Source organism: Sus scrofa, chromosome 6, assembly GCF_054392235.1.
Source record: "Sus scrofa isolate SSC_HxYL_T2T_F1_AM1 chromosome 6, Sscrofa_HxYL_maternal_Yorkshire_Landrace_v2.0, whole genome shotgun sequence".
Taxonomy (NCBI): Eukaryota; Metazoa; Chordata; class Mammalia; order Artiodactyla; family Suidae; genus Sus; species Sus scrofa.
This window is the reverse complement of record NC_139388.1, coordinates 31,694,722-31,716,715: the sequence shown is the minus strand read 5'-3', so window position 1 is coordinate 31,716,715 and position 21,994 is coordinate 31,694,722. Positions and strand designations below refer to the sequence as shown.

At 43.1% G+C, this 21,994-nt stretch overlaps 1 protein-coding gene across 5 annotated transcripts in view; it reads left to right on the top strand.

Moving 5' to 3' along the window:
* LPCAT2 (lysophosphatidylcholine acyltransferase 2) overlaps positions 1 to 21,994 on the top strand; it is a 57,434-nt gene that overhangs the window by 13,842 nt on the left and 21,598 nt on the right. For all 5 annotated transcript variants that reach the window (XM_005653254.4, XM_084960225.1, XM_084960227.1 and 2 more), the window contains 5 exons: positions 677 to 711; positions 4,123 to 4,177; positions 10,121 to 10,203; positions 13,931 to 14,056; positions 16,580 to 16,733. In XM_005653254.4, coding sequence (XP_005653311.1) covers positions 677 to 711; positions 4,123 to 4,177; positions 10,121 to 10,203; positions 13,931 to 14,056; positions 16,580 to 16,733 — 453 coding nt within the window. The remainder of the gene's footprint in view (positions 1 to 676; positions 712 to 4,122; positions 4,178 to 10,120; positions 10,204 to 13,930; positions 14,057 to 16,579; positions 16,734 to 21,994) is intronic.

Sequence of the window (21,994 nt, the reverse complement as noted above, 5' to 3'; positions counted from 1 at the left end):
GACCTTCACCACAGCTGACGGCAACGCTGGATCCTTAACCCAATGAGCAAGACCAGGGATCGAACCCGCAACCTCATGGTTCTTAGTTGGATTCATTAACCACTGGGCCATGATGGGAACTCCAAGATTAAGAATTCCTGATCAACTTTCTGTCAGTGGCTGCTTTTTCAGCTTTGGGCCATTATAGTTTTAAAACATTAAAATCTCTCCAACATACTCATTGTGCTTCTGCATATGGGTTTGCACTTATTTATTCAGACTCTCACTCTACACTAATTCACTAATTTAATCTTTTTCCCCCAAATACCTCCCCCCACCTTTTAAAGAACTGATGTATTCTGGCTTTTGTAAGCCAATTAATTTTCCAAATATGTTCATATTAGGAGAAAAATAGTAGGCATGGACAATAGCTTTTTAAAAAACTCAGAACAACTTAATTCCATAAAATGATAGGTGGTTACATATGGGAGATAGGTCTTTGCTATGTAGATATATAATCCAAGACTTTATAGATCAGTTGACTGTTGGTAATGATATTAATATGGTTGTTTTACTTTTCAACATAGTGCTTTTATTTCAGAAAGAGAGTATATGAATACTGATTTCAAAATAAGATTTTTTGTTTAATTTGATATTTTTTCTCGAACTAACAGTTTCAATTCTGCTGTTATTATAGGATACTGTGACTTGGACATGGCAAGGATATACATTGTGAGTCCGTTATGTTGTTAATAGTTTATATAAATTTTATTCTAGTGAAGAAAAGGAATGCATTCTGTTTTTTGTTTGTTTGTTTTGCTTTTTAGGGTCGCACTTTCAGCATATGGATGTTCCCAGGTTAGGGGTCGTATCAGAGCTATAGCTGCCGGCCTACGCCACAGCCACAGCCACAGCCACTTGAGATCTGAGCCGTGTCTGCAAACTACACCACAGCTCACGGCAATGCCGGATCCTTAACCCACTGAGTGAGGCCAGGGATCAAACCCGCGACCTTATGGATGCTAGTCAGATTCATTTCCACTGTGCCACGACAGGAACTCCCTATTCTATTTTTCTGGCTTTTTTTATGCCTTATTTTTGTAGAAGTAAGGCTTTCTAGTCAGATCCTTAAATATTACAGTTGTTATGTCTCTGTAGAGAGATTGCTGTCTTGCCCATTAACCCCCAGTGTTTCCCATGTGCAGAATTCTAGGTGTCTGTCTTGTTCTAATAGGTCTGTAATACTTATCTACTAATCCCTAAGAAACATTCCGGTGATCTCATTTGTATCCTACTTAGCTTGAATTTTGTAGCTTCATTTCCATTGCAGATTTAGCATTATCTAGTGTCTTCATTGTTATTTTACAGAGCCATAGTCTTATGGCCTAAAATAGCTGTGATGTGTCTGGTTCGAGCTGAGGAAATAGTTCACCAACTTTCGGTTCCATTCTTGGACTGTAAAAGTCTAGGGATCAGCAATTTCTATAAACATTTAAGAGAGGAGAGGAATACAACTTCACTCTTAAGCTAGCTGAAGTGAAATTGGTCTTTTTAAAAGAGCAGAGTCTTCCTTTCTCTCAAGAAGCTCTTTTGTTTAGTTCCCCTCTGTAAGCCAGAGCCTGGGAGTTCCCTTGCAGTGCAGCAGGTTAAGGATCCAGAGTTGTCACTGCAGCAGCATGGGGTGCTGCTGTGGTACGCATTCGATCCCTGGCCCAGCAACTTCCATATGCTGTGAGCACAGCCAAAAAAACAACAAAAAAAAAACTGCATAGGTGCCTCATTTGGGCTGCTGTCCCCTGTGTAGAGTACTGGCATCCCTCGATGCTGGCCTCGAGGAAGCCAGCTGGCTTTGGGCTGCAGAAGAGGAAAAAAAAAAAGCAATAAACCTTCCCCAAATTTTCAAAAAAAAAAAAAAAAAAAAAAAATACAGCCTGTTTACATTTTGGATTTGAGGACTTTCCCAGGGCTTAGGCGGTAATGCCTTTTGCTGCTGTTACACACAGAGCTCAGATGTCATTGCTGACGGATAGGTGACAGCCACTTGGAAATATTTAAATGAAATCCTTTGCCTTCAAACAAACAACTTCTGAAGCTTAGATACTTTTTTTTTGGTCTTTTTTTTTTTTTTTGCTATTTCTTGGGCCGCTCCCATGGCATATGGAGGTTCCCAGGCTAGGGGTCTAATCGGAGCTGTAGCCACCGGCCTGTGCCACAGGCCTACGCCACAGGCCTACGCCACAGGCATGGCAACGCGGGATCCGAGCCGCGTATGCAACCTACACCACAGCTCACGGCAACGCCGGATTGTTAACCCACTGAGCAAGGGCAGGGACCGAAGCCGCAACCTCATGGTTCCTAGTCGGATTTGTTAACCACTGCGCCCCGACGGGAACTCCCAAGATACTTTTTTTTTTTGCTGCAACATACTTTTTTTTTTCCTCCATTTATTTGTGTATATAAATTGCTTTGAAGTAATACATTTAAATTAGAATAGGTAACTGATGGACCAATTATATGTGTTAATAAACACTGACACATGTGAGATGTTTGTATTCCAGTCATGCTAATCCTTGGTGGTAAAGTTAAGTAAACAACACCAAAAACGAGGAACATGAATCGTAAAGGATAGCGAGACATTATGTTATCATCAACTCTCCAGGAAATCCGTTCATTCCCTTGACTAGAATACATTTTTTCCTGACACTTTTGATTCGGAACTCTTGGTTTTCAGCTTTTATGCACGGGAAAATTAGGAGAAATGAGTAGTATAAGAGCATCTTAAAAAAAAAAAAGTGCCTGTGGAAGTTCCCATATGTCACAGTGGGTTAAGGATCACAACGTTGCAGCTGTGGCACAGGTCACGACTGCAACGTGGGTTCAGTCCCTGGCCTGGGAACTTCCACGTGCCTTGGGTACAGCCAAAAACAAAGTGCCTAAAAGCACTTATTTATAACATATCATATTTCCTGAGGTGTGCCATCCTTGGGGCCTTTACAAGTTAAGCCCTCCTCGAGTAGTGACTTGGGGTTCACTGTGACTTTTTTTTGGTTTTGCAGCGGGCCAGGTGGATATGAAGGTCAAGTAGGAGGCATTTCTGGACGGGAGATCAGGGTAAATAGAATGGTTGAGTTAATCTAGGTTTCTAGGCCAGGGATCGAACCTGAGCCATTGTTGTAATCAGAGCCCCAGCAGTGACAACCCACTGAGCCACAATGGAACTCCATAAAATTTCTGCTTTTAAGAAAAGGCCCTCTGATTTTTTTTTAATTTTTAAAAAATTTATTTACTTATTTTTTAATTTTATGGCCAAACCCACAGCACATGGAAGTTCCCAGGCCAGGGACTGAATCCAAGCCACAGCTGCAACCTATGCCTGAAGCAACACCAGACCCTTTATCCCACTGTGCCAGGCCAGGGATCAAACCCACACCTCTGCAATGACCCAAGCCACTGCAGTCAAGTTCCTAACCCACTGCACCACAGCAGGAACTCTGATTTTTTTTTTTTTTTTAATATTAGAAAAGAAGTTAGTAATGTAATGTTCTACTTGGGAGCTTTTCTATAAACATATCGATGTACCTTAAGATGTGGAGTTCCTGTTGCTGCTCAGTGGGTTGCAAACCCACTAGTATCCATGAGGATGCCAGTTTGATCCCTGGCCTTGCATTGCATTGCAGTGAGCTGTGGTGTAGGTTGCAGAAGAGGCTCAGATCCCATGTTGCTGTGGCTGTGGCATACGCTGGCATCTGTAGCTCCAATTTGAGCCCTGGGCTGGGAGCTTCCATACGCCGAGGGTGCAGCCCTAAAAAAAAAAAAAAAAAAAAAAAAAAAAAAGTGAGTACTTTCTCTAGGGACAAAAGGCTGAGTTGTCCAGGAGACTTCAAATTTGGGGTTTTGCCTGCCGAGCTGCAGCTCTGACTCACACATACATACGTGGTATTGCGGTCGGCAATTTAACTTTTGAATGTCTAGAATAGTTCTCTAAGCCCAAGAAGCGTTATAGCTGCTGGGTGGCATTTATAAATGCAAAATACATACGAAATGTGACCCAGGGTTGCTTGTGTGTAAAGAAAGGATTGTTGAGTAATGTTAAGTGGTACTAGTCTTACCCCATAAAGCCAGCCTTCTCTTTTTTCTCTTCAGCATTCAGCTTTGTGTGCTGACTTGGTGCCAGCCTTTCACAAAGGTGGAAGTTGAGGTAAGTAGTTCAAAATATAGCCTGGGAACCTAAGAGCTGACCTTTCCTTTCATGGTGAACTTTCAGTCTAGAGAGCCCAGACGTGGGAAAGTTGGGAGCGAAGCCGGCCACCTTGAAAATAAGCCCCACTCCTTTGCAAATTGTGTATTTAAACCCAGTGTGTCCGAGCAAGCCCTTAGAATTGTGTTAGGAAACACGCATTACCTCCCTTCCGAGACTTTCCAACCTGTCACCACCCTGGCCGGCCAGATTTGCATCACCTGTTCTTATCCTTTTTTTTCCCTTTAAATGCTGACGCTGCCAAGTGCCAGCACATCCTGACTTACAGAGCTCCCGCCGCTGGTGGAGCCCCCAGCTTCTTGCAGTCTGTTCTGTGAAAGCTGAGGGGGGCTGCCCTGGGTTGTGGAAGAGGCACAGGGTCAGAAACCCTCACCTTTGGAAGAGTCCGAACATGGAAAGCTGAGGAATCCATATCCTAAGAACCCAGGAGGCAACTCCTAGCGTTGATCATGAAACAAGATTTTCCGTTTGAGTTACAGTGGCAGGCGGAGGGAGCGGGGGAGTCTTTAGAAATGTTCTGAAAATTCTGCCCAGATGTAAGACTCCAAAGGCTGAGTATTCTGCTTAGTTCTAAGAATGACATGGAATAATGGACCCCTGCATTCAGAGCCTCGCTGGCTTCGGTGATAGACCCGCGGGTAGCCTCTGAAGAGAGAGGGTCAGAATAGTGGTTCTCCAGACTCTTGCCTGGATTTTCCAATGGCTTCCATGGGTTTGGTCATGAAAATCTTAAGTTTGCATATGTATGCAAATCCTGAGTCAGGGCCAGGGCTCCAAGTGACAGGACTGACGAATCCTGTTTTACTTATTCGATGGCTTGGTTGTTCAGCCATTTAGACATTGTCAGCAATACCAAATGATGTAGGAGGGGAAATTGTATTTCAAAATAAGTTTAACTTCAGTGAATTTTTTCTTAAAACTTGCAGGTTGTCTGCCTGCCTTGAAAATTCCTGTTTGTTAATTATATGCCCTACTTCCCTACTTTTAAAACCAGCTCAGTCTCTCTCAGTGTGACCTGAAAACACTAAATCTTGGAACATACTTAAGTGTTTCTAAAGAAAAAAGACTAATCTGTATCCTAATAAGTTTAGGAAGTACCAGGGTGAACAAAACGATCAGATTTCTTTTCTCAAGGCTTCTCTGTGCCTTTGAAATGTTTGAGCACTGAACCCCTTTTTCTCTAGATACCTCCTAGAACCAGTGTTCCATAGACTATGTTTTGGGGAACTCTGTTGGAAAGAAATATCTTATTATTTCTAAGTACTCTGACTGAGCACTGCTCTCCCTTCTTTTTTTTCTTCTTTTAAGGCCATACCTGCGGCATATGGAAGTTCCCAGGCTAGGGGTCGAATTGGAGCTGTAGCTGCCAGCCACAGCCACAGCAACGCCAGATCCAAGCCGCATCTGCAACCTACACCACAACTCATGGCCATGCCAGATCCCTGACCCACCAATCGAGGTTAGGGATCGAACGTGCATCTTCATGGATCCTAGTCGGGTTCATTAACCACTGAGCCACAAAGAGAACTCCTGCTCTTCCTTCTTGAATAGCTGCTCATATAGCTAGCTCTGTTTTCTTTCTCTAAACAAACAAAAGAACAAGAAAATCCACACTGAAAACAGCCGTACTATCTCCTCTGCAAATTCAGAAGATATTATTTATGCATATATGCTGTTCCTTCCTCTAAATTTCCCTCTTCAGCTAAGACAAGATCTGGCAAAAGATGTAGAAATGCAGTAGAACTGTACATTTTTTTGTCTAGCACACGTGTCCGTGGTCAAACTGCGTTACAACAGAGGTATGCAAATGCCTCATGTTTTTGCCCTGACCACTGTTACCACATTTCCTTTCCCTGTCTTGGCTTGCTTTCTCTCTTTTCAGTTGCAATATCTGCATTCTCCAACCAGTTCTCAGACTGGTTTGGATATTTTCTGGCAAAGAAAAGAATATATCTTTAGTTTAATAACTTCACAAACAAAAATGGCTTTCAAAGCAGAGCCCACTTGCATCTCTCACAAGCATCCTCTCTCTTTCGTCTTTTTTTTTTTTTTTTTTTTTTTTTTTTGGCTTTTTGCCATTTCTTGGACCGCTTCCATGGCTTATGGAGGTTCCCAGGCTAGGGGTCAAATCAGAGCTGTAGCCAAAGGGCCTACATCAGAGACACAGCAACGAAGGATCCGAGCCGCATCTGCAACCTGCACCACAGCCCACAGCACCACCAGATCCTTAACCCACGGAGCAAGGCCAGGGATCGAACCTGCAACCTCATGGTTCCTAGTCGGATTCGTTAACCACTGAGCCACGACGGGAACTCCCACAAGCATCCTCTCTTAATAACTCTATTTCTTGCCTATCACTTGGTCTCTCACCGAATTCCTTCTGCACGGAGGCATGAGAACCTGAACCTCCGTAAGTCCAGAGACCAGGTACTATTCCAGCCAATAACCTAGAAGACCCCACCAGGATCATGGCAAGATCTCCTGATTCCAGCTTCAATGATTAAGATTCCCCCAAAGAAGTGTTTGCCCCAATCCTGATCCTTATTTGGAACCCTGTTTTTCTCCTTTTAAACTATAAAACTCTCTGCAATTCTTCCCCAAAGAGGGGCACAGTCTTTAAGGCAATAAAAGCTATTTTTTTTTCTCCTTCACCCCCCTCCCCCAAAAAAGATGGGAATTTGTTCCTTGCCCATCACATCGACATTAAAGGAGTAGACTCAGCATTAGGATCACATATTTTGGCGCACCTGCACAGATTAGAAAAATAAAGGAAAACCTGCAAAACACACACAGAAAGTATTTTATATTTGGAGGCAGCAAGGTCACCTTGGGCCACCTTGGGACATCACGTGGGGATAATGAGAAGAGATAGACATGGAAAGGAAAACTCGTTGGCCCCGGGGTCGCTGGGGTATTTAGAGGTCAGTAATAGATAATGGCAATCGTGTTCCTCTTTCTCTGGCTGATCTTCCTTCCCAAATACAAGATGTGTTTGTGCGGTGAGCCTTGAATGACTTGGTGCAAACTAGAAATGTGCTGCAGAGGGCAAGGTCCTATCCAAGGAGGGGTGACTTTTTATTAGAATTTCCACTGAATGGCTTCTCAGGAGGCATGGGGGCCTCCAAGACCCATAAGTGTCAAATCCAGGCTTTTAATTATTTCAATCTCTCAGTGGAATTTTTCTCCTCAAGAATAAAAGGCCATGCCAGTATGAGAGTTATTAAAAATCTTTTTATGGAAAATATTTCCTGTACTACAAAGAACCAAACCGCATAGTTCATTGTATTGTGTTTGGTTAACAGTGTAACGGCGATTTATTTTTAGGGTTTTCAGTATGTACTTTTATGACTCACGCATCAAGTGTACTTTAAGTGATCATTTGTTCTTTTTCTTTTTTTTTTTTTTTTTGTTGTTGTTGTTGTTGCTATTTCTTGGGCCGCTCCCGTGGCATATGGAGATTCCCAGGCTAGGGGTTGAATCGGAGCTGTAGCCACCGGCCTACACCAGAGCCACAGCAACGCGGGATCCGAGCCACGTCTGCAACCTACACCACAGCTCACGGCAACGCCGGATCGTTAACCCACTGAGCAAGGGCAGGGACCGAACCCGCAACCTCATGGTTCCTAGTCGGATTCGTTAACCACTGCGCCACGACGGGAACTCCATTTGTTCTTTTTTTAATGAAGAATTATATGACAGTGTAAAACTTTAATTGATTGTATTATTTTGTTAGCGATTCTGTGAATATTGACTTTAACATACTGTTTCCTTCTTTGGGTTTCACCCTAAGCAACTGTTAAGAGATTTTACTACAAACCGATTGCAGGGAACTTTGAGAAATATTTATTTGCAAAGACTGTTGCTCTGGATATATAAGTGGCATGGGGACCTCTGGTGGCTGAGTTTATTTTTCCATCTTAAAGAATGACTAGATACTAAGTGAAAAGCTAGACTTAGAAGCCTGGTGGGAAAGGCGCCTAGAGATCACCTTTTTCATTTGTGGCCCTAAAAAGATAAATAAGTAAGTAAGTAAATAAATAAATAAATAAAATATGAGAAGGAAAATAACATATAGCACATTATCCTATGATTTCTGTCCATTTTATCCTAAAAATGCCACTTGGGTCTGTGCTGGCCTCTACATCTTCCCTCCCTCTGTTTCTTTTCTTTTCTTTTCTTGCTTTTTAGGGATGCACCTGTGGCATGTGGAAGTTCCCAGGCTAGGGGCTGAGTCAGAGCTACAGCTGCCGGCCTACACCACAGCTACAGCAACACGAAATCTGAGCCTCATCTTCTATGCACACAGCTCATGGCAACACCGGATCACTGACCCACTGAGCAAGGCCAGGGATCGAACCCGAATCCCCATGGATAACAGGCAGATTCATTTCCACTCTGCCAAAATGGGAACTTCCCCCACCTCTGTTACTGGTCATTCTGTTACTCACAGTGGATTCAGTAGCCTCCTGGCTTCTCCCTCAGAGCTTCTCTGAGCCTCTTCCTCTTTGGTTTCTCCACTCTCTCCCACTGAAGTGACTGCTCAAAAACTTGGGAGTTCCCTGGTGGCTCAGTGGGTTAAGGATCCAGCATTGCCACATCTGTGGCTCAGGTCATTGCTGGTCCCTGCTCAGGTCCTGGTCCAGAAACTTCCTCATGCCATTGGTGCAGCCAAAAAACCAAAGCCAAAACCAAAACAATAACAGAAAACAAAACAAACCAAAAAAAAAAAAAAAACACATGTGAACCTGGTCTTTTCACTCCCTTGCTTAAACTTCATCTTTGAGTCACCATTGCCCGCAGGTTTCTTAAACAGGATTAATAAGACTTGAAAAGATGTGAGTCTAAAAGTGGTGTTATTTATACAGATCTTTGATTTTCTTTCAAATCGTGTCCCTGCCACTTGTGTGTGGCCTTAGCTATATTGTTTAACCTCTTGGAGCAACTTTCTTTACCTGTCAAAAGAAAGGGTAGAATTTGCCTCAAGGAATTGTGGAAGAGTTCATCGCTTAGAGCCCCTTACGGACGGTACCCAGCACACAGTAGGTGTGGTGGATGGTACCCTTATCTGTGGACTTAGCTCCGAGTCACACATTTCTACTCCATTGCATGGAGGGCTCCTCTGGGACAGGACTTCATTGTCATTAGATGTTTTACAGGAGAGCTTATGCTTGATCTTGACTTTCTGAGGATAAACACAATCTTTCTGGTAGATACTGTTTACAGAATTAAAACTATGAACTAGGCAGCATGCTAGGTGCTTTACAGGCATTATTTCAGTAATCCTTCCAATTCTAGTCATAAGGAATCAGGGTTCACAAAGATTAAATGACTGAGCCAAGATCTCATGGCCCATTTCCACGCAACCATCATTGCTTAGGCACCTATTTATTTATTTATTTATTTAGTCTTTTTAGGGCCGCACTCACAGCATATGGAGGTTCCCAGGCTAAGGGTCGAATCAGAGCTATAGCTGCCGGCCTACACCACAGCCACAGCAACGCAGGATCCAAGCCGCATCTATGACCTACACCTCAGCTCACGGCAACACTGGATCCTTAACCCACTGAGCAAGGCCAGGGATCGAACCTGCGTCCTCATGGATGCTAGTCATATTTGTTTCCGCTGAGTCATGACGGGAACTCCCATAGCCCTCTTTTTAGAATTGAAGGGACAATTAGAAAAATTAAAGTTCATACTAGTTAACATGCAGAGAGGCCCAGAGCTTGGATTCAGATCTCCTGAGGCCACACACAGTGTTCTTTTCATTCTTTCATCTAACCTGTGCCCTAGAAGAGCAGGGGATTTCATATAATGACAGATAGCTTATAAATTACTTTATCTTAGGATTCACGATTGTAATGGAAAGGTACGTTTGTCTTTCAGTTTATGCCTGTTCAAGTACCAAATGACGAAGAGAGAAGTGACCCCATCCTTTTTGCCAATCGAGTCCGGAATTTAATGGCAGAGTAAGTATCTATATGTGACTATACTCAGCAAACAACTTTTAAATTATTGGCATTTAACATCTTTATGAAGGTTTTTTTGTTTGTTTTTTTTCTTTCTGAGAGTTTCATTCCCCAACTCATTCTGGTAAGGAAAAATAATGCACCCAGGAACGTGGTCAGTAAAACAATCTATAAATATTTTCCCAGATGTAGCCCCAAACTAATGGAGATGTGCCTTTGCCAGAAGGGGAGCGGGGAGGGCACAGAACCAGAAGAAACCAGCCAGTGGCTTCCAAAGGGTGGATTCTCCCAAGCTGGCCTGTCCCGGCAGACAAAGCAAAAGCTAGTCTTGTGGTTCCTGCGGTGACCCAGCTTCATCCCCTCAGCTTCCGTGTAGCCACCAAGACCAGGTGTTTCAAAGGCATTAAGTGATTATAGCACCAAAGTCTGCTAGGAAATGCAATAAACACAGAAAAGGGGGAAAGTCACCCTCATTAAGAGATGGCAATGAATTTAAGATTTAGCAACTGCAAAAGACAGAAGGCAGGTATTTTCCTGCACTTATGGGAGTTTTAACTGGCCAATATTCTGATTAGATAAATCACCTCTCCTCCTGTAATGAAAGAGCGTGGTATCCTCTCCCACCATGGGTGACTTCAGAGCCCTCAAGCTGTGCACCACCTCCCTCAGTCATTCCCAGCCGTAGGTTTAGTGCTAATAAGCCAGCAGTGGTCATTTGCTTAGTAAAAATGCAATGAGAGGGAGTTCCCATCATGGCTCAGCAGTTAACGAACCTAACTGGTATCTATGGGGATGCAGGTTCAATCCCTGGCCTCTTTCAATGAGATCCGGTGTTGCTGTGAGCTGTGGTGTAGGTCGCAGAGCTTGGAAACCGTGTTGCTGTGGCTGTGGTGTAGGCCGGCTGCTGCAGCTCTGTTCAACCCCTAGCCTGGGAACTTCCATGTGCTGTGGGTGCGGCCCACAGCACATGGAAGACAAAAAAAAAAAAATGCAATGAGAACTTTTAATTTAGTGTCATAGCTGACTTTAGCATCATAAGCAAGATTATATATATTAATGTGTATAACATGTATATTATATACTAATATATATAGTGATATTTCCTGGGAGAATAATTTTATTTTCAAAAAAGAATAAATGTTTAAATGTTTAGCCAAGAAAGTTTTTTAACTAGGTGTCCCTGCAGGGACTTGATTTATCAGGTTTCTAGACCAGCTACAAAATTTGCTTTGATATTGTTTTCTTCCCCCTTTCCCTTATGTTTTCATATCAATCTATGTTCAAAAGTCAGGATGGAGGAGTCCCTGTTGTAGCTCAGTGGTTAACGAATCTGACTAGCATCCATGAGGATGCAGGTTTGATCCCTGGCCTCGCTCAGTGGGTTAAGGATTTGGCATTGCCATGAGCTGTGATGGAGGTCGCAGGCGTGGCTGGGATCCTATGATGCTGCGGCTGTGGCCTAGGCCGGCAGCTACAGCTCCCACTCAACCCCTAGCTTGGGAACCCCCATATGCCACGGTTGTGGCCCTAAAAAGACAAAAAAAAAAAAAGTTAGAATGAAGGTAAGTACTAGGAAATGAAAGAACTTATATCAGATATTTTGACTTTCCAAAATGAGCCTTAAAACAGAGGAGGATTTGTTTAGCCAGCCTTTTTCCAGATTTGGAGGCATGGGGGAGAAAGGCCTTGGATAAGAAGTAAGAAAAACCTCAGTTAATCATACAATCTTGGACAAGCCCCTTCTAAAGTCTCCTTTCCTCATGTGTAAAGTGAGACGTCTAATCCTTTCCTAGCATTTCTCATGGCTTTGGTTATTACAAGAGTCAAGTAGGAAAGTATAGATAAAAGCATTTGAAAAGGGTAAAGAGGAGTTCCCAGTGTGTTTAGCCAAAAAAGTTTTTAAACTAGGGCTCCCTGCATGTGCTTGATTTATCGGGTTTCTAGACCAGCTACAAAATTTGTTTTGAACCCTGACCTTAGAACCTGACATTGTGTCCGTGAGGACGTGGGTTCAATCCTCAGTAAGTGGGTTAAGGATCTGGCGTTGCCACAAGCTCTGGTGTAGGTCACAGATGTGACTCAGATCCCGCGTTGCTGTGGCTGTGATGTAGGCTGGCAGCCACAGCTCCGATGTGACCCTTAGCCCAAGACCTTCCATGTGCCACAGGTGCAGCTGTAAAAAGAAAAAAAGAAAGAAAGAAAAATGGTAAAGAACAAAGTCAGTGTAAGTTAGTGGTGCTACCAAGTACTACACGTCTTTATATCCTCTAATGTCATCACAGCAGCTCTGAGGCAGGTGGGGAGGCTGAGGCTCTGAAGGCAAGGTTGGTTTGTTCGAGATCATGGCAGGTAGTGAGGGTCTCTGGGCTGGGACTCAAATCCACATTTCCTGTTCCCAAAGCCCAAGCTCCTAACTATTACATGCTACTATTTGCTGTTATGATTCCTAAAATGTTTTTCATTTTTATTTTCATTCTATGTTCTTATACCAAAATGGCTATTAATCAAAAACAACCTAGTTGGAGGTAGGAAAAAATTTTTTCTTCATACTACATTCATTGAAAATGTAATGTTCTGGAGTTCCCATCGTGGCTCCATGGTTAATGAATCTGACTAGGAACCATGAGGTTTCGGGTTCGATCCCTGGCCTTGCTCAGTGGGTTAAGGATCCAGCGTTGCCGTGAGCTGTTGTAGGTCACAGATGCGGCTCAGATCCTGTGTTGCTATGGCTCTGGCGTAGGCCGGTGGCTACAGCTCTGATTGGACCCCTAGCCTGGGCTTGGACCCCTAGCCTGGGAACCTCCAGATGCCATGGGAGCGGCCCTAGAAAAGGCAAAAAGGCCAAAAAAAGAAGAAAAAAAAAGAAAATGTAATGTTCTTAGCCATGATTCCACAAAAGCAAATAACGGTTGATGACATCCTTTTGTGATTGTCACTGAAAGTGTGTGAATGAAAATTTCGGAAAGAAGGATCTGCAGGAAATTATTTTATGTACCGCACAGCCTTTCTTCTTGTCACTCAGTGTCTTTTCACATTTTTGTTAATATACATTTTTTCCAAATCTGGCTCACTATTGCTCAATCATGGAGCAGGCGGGAGGTAGTGGGAGTTGTGCTCTTTGAGGATGGAAGGTGGTTAGTCTTTGGAGGAAATAGGAGCTTATTACCAGTTTCCTTCAGTATTTTTTGAGGGTTGCTCTGTAGGGAGAAGGTGATCTTCAATCGTAAAAGAGGAAAGAGCACAGACGGCTAGCTATTTGGGTAGACTGTTCACTTATAATGTGCACAGCTGGCATTTATCTGTTTATAAGAAGCACCTCCACAGGCGTTCTTAGTTGGCCCTTATAGTAGTTGAGTGGAGGAAGTACTTACTCTGTGCAGATGGGAAGAGTGAGGCTTAGATTACACACCCGAAGTCCACAGCTGGTAAAAGACTCCTTACGACTTGAGCCTGAGTCTTCTCAGCATTTTCCATGGACTGAAGTCAACTGGTACTGTCACTGTAGTTAAAACGCAGAACAATAATGACCAGCTAACAGAAGCACATAGACATAAGGAAATTAACTCAGGCCACGTAGACATAAGGAGATTAACTTGCGCAATAGAGAAACATGTCTACTGATTCGAAAAGCAGTAAATACTTTCCCATTTGCTGACCATCTCAGGCCTAATGAAAAATCATTACTTTTTTTAAACTTTTGGATTTGTTTGCTTTTTAATACTTACAGAGCTCTGGGAATTCCAGTGACAGATCACACATATGAAGACTGCAGATTAATGATTTCAGCGGGACAGCTAACATTGCCTATGGAAGCTGGGTTGGTGGAATTTACCAAAATCAGCCGGAAACTGAAGTAAGCGTATTTTAAAATCACTATACTTTCATACAGGTGTCCAAAAGAGATCCTGAATGTTTATTTTTTCTGGTTTCATTAATGCCCAGCGCTGGAACCTACTTGGCGTTTATTAACAAAGCCAGGGGTGTGAATGTATCTCCCATGTAGTTGATCTAGTTTTGTTTTTTCAAGAATAGTCCACTCAGAAATATGTGTGTATGGAGTTCCTGTCGTGGCGCAGTGGTTAACGAATCCGACTAGGAACCATGAGGTTGCGGGTTCGGTCCCTGCCCTTGCTCAGTGGGTTAACGATCCGGCGTTGCCGTAAGCTGTGGTGTAGGTTGCAGACGCGGCTCGGATCCCGCGTTGCTGTGGCTCTGGCGTAGGCCGGTGGCTCCAGCTCCGATTCGACCCCTAGCCTGGGAACCTCCATATGCCGCGGGAGCGGCCCAAAGAAGTAGCAAAAAGACAAAAAAAAAAAAAAAAAAAAGAAATATGTGTGTTGGTCACAGGAGGAAAATGGGAGATAGCGAATGTGGGTCAGCACAGACCTGCCCCCGCCCGCACCCCCACCCCACCCCCGGCTCAGAATTGGCTCGGATAGGAGGTCAGGCCTGCTACCTTCTTACAAGAAGCATGGCCTAATTAGATCATGCTGCCATGAGGTGGTCAGACTTCTCAGGCGAAGCAGGAATTGACCTGTAGAGCAGTGATTCTGACCATCCCTGAATGTGATTTTATGATCTAGTTTAAACTGACTAGAACATTCCCTTCGAACTTTCTGGTAGGAAGTGTAACTCCCACATCCCTCACTGATTACAGTTCATTTCTGTCGGGGATCTGCAGAATTGATTAGGTCAATAGGCCTTGGCCTCCTTCCTAAGAGGGAGCTGCAGAACTGGTTCCTGTATTAAAGTTCCTGGTTCCTGTATTAAAGTTCAATACTAAAAAATACGATTTTGATAACTGATATAGAAAATATTATTTATATCTTCTAGATAACAATATTTGGATCTTATAATTTTAAATATTCTTAAAGATTTGAACATTTTAATTAGAAACTGGATATGTGTGCTGTCACCTCTTTAATTCTATAAGACAGAGATAGGATATGGTATAAACTACAGTATATTTTCCAGTTTGTCTTTTTTTTAAGAGTCACACCTGCGGCATACAGAGCTTCCCAGGCTAGGGGTCAAATCAGAGCTGTGGCTACCGGCCTACACCACAGCCACAGCAACGAGGGATCTGAGCCGCGTCTGCAACCTACACCACAGCTCACAGAAATGTGGGATCCCTAACCCACTGATTAAGGCCAGGGATTGAACCTTCATTCTCATGTATACTAGTCAGATTCATTTCCACTGAGCCATGACGGGAACTCCTATTTTCCAGTGTTTTAAAACTAATATTGGAGGAAGTATATATAGTCTAAGAATCCCCCATCACAATATTTTGTGAACTATGAGTTCAGTTTCAGCTGGAAAACTCCTTGAGAGCAAGGATTGGGTTTGTTTTTTTGTTTGTGGCTGCACACACTGCATATGTAAATTCTCAGGCCAGGGATTGAATCCGAGTCACACCTACACCACAGCTGCATCGGCTCCGTATCCCTCAACCCACTGCACTGGGCCAGGGATTGAACCCAAACCTCCACAGCAACCCAAGCCACTGCAGTCGGATTCTTAACTCACAATGCCAGCAGGAACTCCAAACACTGTATTTTTTTTAAACAACGCAATAAACACTATTGACTTACTAAGTAGTATTTACATTAAAATGTGATTTCTTATTTTTTTCTCATGAGTCACTTATTAGTCTACCACATTCCTCTTCTCAGTTGCTTTTCTTTTCCTTAGATATTGAGGATAATTACAGTTATGCTAATATCATTTAAAAAATTATAAGCCTGTATCCATGTTCGATATGTGCTTTAAAATAGTCATTGTAAGGAGTTTCCGACACCACAAGTATTGTTTCTATGGTGGTTTGGGTTGCTGTTAAGGTGCAAGTTTGATCCCCAGCCCGGCACAGTAGGTTAAGGATCTGGCATGGCTGCAGCTGTGGTATCGGTCACAGCTATGGCTCAAATTCAATCCTGGTCAGAGAACTTCCATATGCTGCAGGTGGAGCCAAAAAAAAAATTCATTGTATTCTCCTTTTCAAAGGTAACATTTAAAATATTTTTCCCCAGAGTCCCCATTATGGTGCAGCAGAAACGAATCAGACTAGTAACCATGAGGTTTAGGGTTCGATCCTTGGCCTCGCTCAGTGGGTTAAGGATCCGGCATTGCCATGAGCTGTGGTATAGGTTGCAGACATGGCTCGGATCCCACATTGCTGTGGCTGTGGTGTAGGCTGGCGGTGGCTATAGCTCCCATTAGATCCCCAGCCTGGGAACTTCCATGTGCCGTGAGTGCAGCCCTAAAGAGCAAAAATATATATATATATTTTCCCTCAGACAAGTGAATAAAACGGTGCTCACAAATGTCCGTGTGATTGTAAAGAGCTAATCACGGGTCTTTATAACTCTGTGTTTAGGTTAGATTGGGATGGGATTCGTAAGCATTTGGATGAATACGCTGCTATTGCAAGTTCCTCCAAGGGAGGAAGAATTGGAATTGAAGAATTTGCAGAGTATTTGAAGTTGCCTGTTTCAGATGTCTTGAGACAACTTTTTGCACTCTTTGACAGGGTAAGTTTAATCTTTAATATGCCAATATTTTTATTTTGTGAGTCCCCACAGAGTATAAACCAGTATGGCAGGCATTAGAACAACTTGCTAGGTAACTTGCTTAGAAGAAGCAAGACTGAGCCCATGCTTCGTTTGCATGATTTTGTTTTTTCCCCTTGCTAGTAATAGCAGTAGCAGTGACTTAATAATAATTGTGTATTTGTGTGGCAACAGCTATGACAGTGTCTATTTATTTTAAACACCAAGTCTGAAATAAATATCGCTAAAAGGTTATCGTCCATATAACCATGTTTGTAATAAGGCATTAAAAATGTCTATATGGGAGTTCCTGTCATGGCTCAGCAGTTAAAGAATCTGACTAGTATCCATGAGGATGCAGGTTTGACCCTTGGCCTTGCTCAGGGGGTTAAGGATTCCGCATTGCTGGGAGCTGTGGTGTAGGTCATGTGCGGCTCAGCTCCCACATCTATTCTGAAACTATTCTATTCTGAAAGTTTTTGGACTACACCCAAAACATCTGAAAACAAAATAGATTTTATTTATGATGAAGTTTTCCAAAAAAAAAAAAAAACAAACCAAAACCCCCAAAGTTTTCAATTAAAGCTTGACTGTTTGTCCTTATATTGGAGATTCAGTTTTCTGCTTACAGATATGTAAGTACAGGGAGTTGGGTAATTGAATTGTCGAAAAGTTTCCCTAGGAAAACTGCATCAAGATTTCAAGTTCTCCCTTTTTCATTTTGTTTTTTAATATATAAAATTGACAGTAAAGTTCACTTTTGTGATTACAGTTTTATGAGTTCTAACAAATGCATGGAGGCATGTAACTACCACCACATTCAAGATATACAACAATTGCAAAAAAAATGGCTTGTCGATCTCCTTTTATAGTCAAGCCCTTCCCTCACCCATAACCCTTGGTGATCACGCGATCCCCATAGCTTTCATTTTTCCAGATACCATATAAAGGGAATCATACAGTATATCCTCTTGAACCCGACTCCTTTCACACAGCATAATGCATCTGAAATGCCATGTGGTTGCATGTATCAATAATTTGTTGCCTTTTATTGCTGACTGGTATTTCTTTGTGTGGATGTTCCATTCTTTGGTGTGTCCATTCCCCATTTGAAGAACATTTGGTTTGTTTCTGACTTGGGGAAATTGTGAATATAACTGTTCTAAGCAGTCATGTATAGGTTTTGTGTAAATGTAGGTTTTCCATTCATTTGGGATTTCACTTGATTGTGACTTTTTTTTTTTTTTTTGCCATGACTATGGCTTGTGGAAGTTCCCAGTCCAGGGATAGCATCCATGCCATAGCAACGACCCAAGCCAGTCTTTTTATTTTGCTTTCATTCCTGGGGGATATTTTGGTTGAATGTATAGAGCATAGAATTCTGCATAGAGCTCTTCCCTTTCAACAGTTTAATAATGCTATCCCGCTGCCTTCAGGCCTCTGTGATTGCACTGCCTATCTAGTTGTTTTTCAAGTTCCTCCTGCTGTGGTATTTTGTTCAGAGGTAGTGGTAGTGCTTTTTGTATTTCGATTAGAGTTTCTAATTGCAGTGAGACGGAAAGATAGGCTAAACTGGCTCATTCCATCCTGGCTGGTGCTGGAAGTCCCAATTCTCTATCAACCACTGGGAAAAGATGTTTTGCAAAGAAATTATAGCTTGATGACAAAAACCAGAACAAAGCTTTTTTTTTCCTTCTTACCTGGAGCCCACTAATGTTCCTAGTGATTTCTTCTGTGATGTCTTAGAGAAACTATTCTTTCACGTGATTCAGGTTAGCACCCTTCTTCCGTATGGGGTGCCCAAGCCTCTCTTCTGGGCCTGCTGCAGCACACACATCATCTTTCCTTGTCCATGCAGTGATCATGCGTCACTGCAGTTTTGTGACTGTAAAGGGTAGTGAAGGGTAAAGGGAAAAGGAGAGGTAAATTATCGGATGTAACAGTGCAGGTTGCGTAAGTAGAGGCACTTGTCCCTTGTACTGTTACTGGTATTTCTGTGGGGTGTGTGGCATCTTCCAGTATGGCTCTGGAAACCATGCGCACAACTTTAAATATAGTTTCTATAAATGTGAGTTGGTGACAGGAGGAATATGGCAGGAACATACAAATAAGGACAAGAGATGGGGAAAAGGGGAGGGATATGAAACGAGGACCAAGAAGAAGATTCAGAGCACATCATGGACTTTATGCTCATCAGGACTTTTAGTCAAGATTAAAAATAATCTCTAGAGGGAGTTCCCATTGTGGCTCAGTGGTAACGAACCAGACTAGTATCTGTGAAGACCCGGGTTCTATCCCTGTCCTTGCTCCCTGGGTTAAGGATCTGGCGTTGCCGTGAGCTGTGGTGTAGGTTGCAGATGTGGCTCAGCTGCTGTGGCTCTGGTGTAGGCTGGCAGCTGCAGCTCCAATTCGGCCCCATGGGGGCGGCCCTAAAAAGACAATAGAATAGAATACAATGAAAATAATAATAATCTCTAGAGAGGTTTCCCTGTCCTCCGAATGTCATAACAGCAGTGACAGAATTGTCTTTTTAGGACCACGCCTGCAGCATATGGAGGTTCCCAGGCCAGGGGTCGAATCGGAGCTGAAGCTGCTGGCCTACACCACAGCCACAGCAAAGCCAGATCCGAGCCACGTCTGCAGCCTACGCCACAGCTCATGCTAATGCTGGATCCTTAACCCACTGAGCGAGGCCAGGGATCGAGCCCACGTCCTCATGGATACCAGTTGGGTTCGATAACTGCCAGGCCATGACGGGAACTCAAGAATTGTCTTTCAATGATGGGTGATACCTGCCAAGGGCCCCTTTGTTTCTCTATTACTGGGAAGTATGGGAAGATTTGGGACTGGGGAAAGGAGTGTGAACCGAGGATTCAAATAACCCCTACTTAGCTAGGCTGACTCTCTGCGAGCTAGAGAACCCAGTGAGGAGACCGGTGTGCCTTTGTGGCCAGTGTGGTCAATCACACTCCTCACGGACTGCTTCCATCAGCTCACATATCAGTTATAACTGTGAGTTTTTGTCACTTCTTTGTATGGTACATAGACTCTGCTTTAGAGAGAGGCCATGAGTTGATCTTTGAAACAGTTTTGTTCTCCAGCATACTGGAAGGTAGAGAAAATAATCTGGAGAATTAATGAGCAATGCATGTGATCTTTCTTTTCTCCTTCCCTTCCTTCTGGCTTTCCTTCTCTGTTTTTATCGTGCCTGCATGTCTGCGCCTGTGAAGATTTGCTTTGTTTTGAGAAGCTGAATTATGCCATGGTTGCCACGCCCTGTGCACTTCGCCACTTCTGAGGGACTCAGCTGGGGAAGGTTCTGTGGGAAAGACAAGAGTTCAGTGACATCATAGTTTATTCCTCTCCAAGTAGCTTATCTTGCTCAACTCAAGGCTTAGTGAGAGGGGGAAGAGGAAGAAGGGTGGGAAAGAGAGAGGGTGGGGTGTTTTCTTACTCTTTCGGTAGCTGTAAAGTTTTGCAGGGCAGGGGCTCCTCCTCCCATGTGCCTTTCCCCCTTCATCTGCCTTTTCCCCTTCTGCTCTCAACCTCTCCCCAAGTCTGGTGCAGTAGTGGTTGATATTTTGGGGAAGGGGAGAGCCCTGAATATCCTCTCCACATTTCCTACTCTTTCTTCCCGCATACGTTCTTGGCTGGTCTACAGAAACTTCATAATGGTTTTAGCCTGTTTTTCCTTAAAAAAAAAAAAATACACACACACACTGTCTATTCAGTCTTATCTGACAGTCTGACATGTTCTGTTTGATGTTGAATATTTGATGGCAGATAATTTAAAGGTCCAGTAGAAATGTGGCATTCATGATCCATGGAGCATGGCATCGTTCACTAGTTTGTGATAATTTCCTTGGGATAGATCTGATCTCTTAGAATAAAAGACCTTCTTCAGTCTAGGTTTCATTCAGCTTCTTTTCTTTTCTTTTTTTTTGTCTTTTTAGGGCTGCACCCACGGCATATGGAAGTTCCTAGGCTAGGGGTCGAATCAGAGCTGTAGCTGCAGCCACAGCCACAGCCATGCAGGATCCGAGCCATGTCTGCAACCTACACCACAGCTCACAGCAACGCCAGATCCTTTAATCCACTGAGCAAAGCCGAGTATTGAACCCACATCCTTATGGATTGGATACTAGTCAGGTTCGTTACCACTGAGCCACAGCAGGAACTCCTCATTCAGCTTCATTTTCCTAAATGTACACTGAATCGACTGAGTCAGAGGTTAATTGGGATTAGCCAAAAGCCCAGATGAGTTAGAGCTGAGAGCTGAGACACTAGTTTAAAACAGTGTCTCAACATTTTTCATATTCATAATTCAGTTTTCAATACGAGATTTTTTTGCTAGCACTCTTGAAGGGATTTAAATACACTTAACAGGACTGAAGCCGCACTGGCTAAATAGAAACAGTTATAACACAGTCATTTTTAGTTAAAACAACATCTTGCAATGTCTGTGCGGCATCACTTCATTTCATTCTTCAGCGCTGTGTCACCAGGCAGAGCTGCATGCTCCCCTGCCAACAGTATCTTATACAGATTAAAGACAAAGCCTTCATCTTTGTTGCTGGCTTGACAACCTACCATGTTATCTGCTTCTTACCTCTTACAAGTGGCAAGTCATATCTTGTCCTCCCTTCACTTCTTGATACATTTAGCTTGTGTCCTATCTGACACACATCTCTGTAGCAGTATCTATATTCACTGATGACACAGCTGTCCTACAGGGGTCAGCAGACTTTTTCAGCAAAAAAACAGAGAGTAAATATTTTTGACTTTGTGGAACATCTGGTCCTATACTGTCAGTACAACAGGTACGACTGAATAAAAAAGTTAGTCCATTCCACTCAGAAAGATTTCTCTTTATTTCCAGTCACTTAAGGCACATAAGTGCCCTGTCGGAATTCTCAGCATGCGCAGAAAATCTACATAATGCAGCATCCTCCCTTCTCTGGCAGGAAAGGGCAAGCAGGGGTGCTTGTTACTATTGGCCTTCATGATTTTACACTTGAACTAATGCCAAGAACAGGGCAGACAGGAAGAACTTGGGATAAAGAAACGCATTCATTCCCCACAATGCGAAACAGTAATAAAAGATCTACAGAAGTTGATAGTAGCCAAAGACGCTGGATTGTCAAAGTGCTGAGGTGTACACACACCCTTCCTGTCTAATATTTAAACAAAGCACATAGAAGAAGAACTAAGTACCAGTTAGAAGGCCGAAATGGGAAAAATCA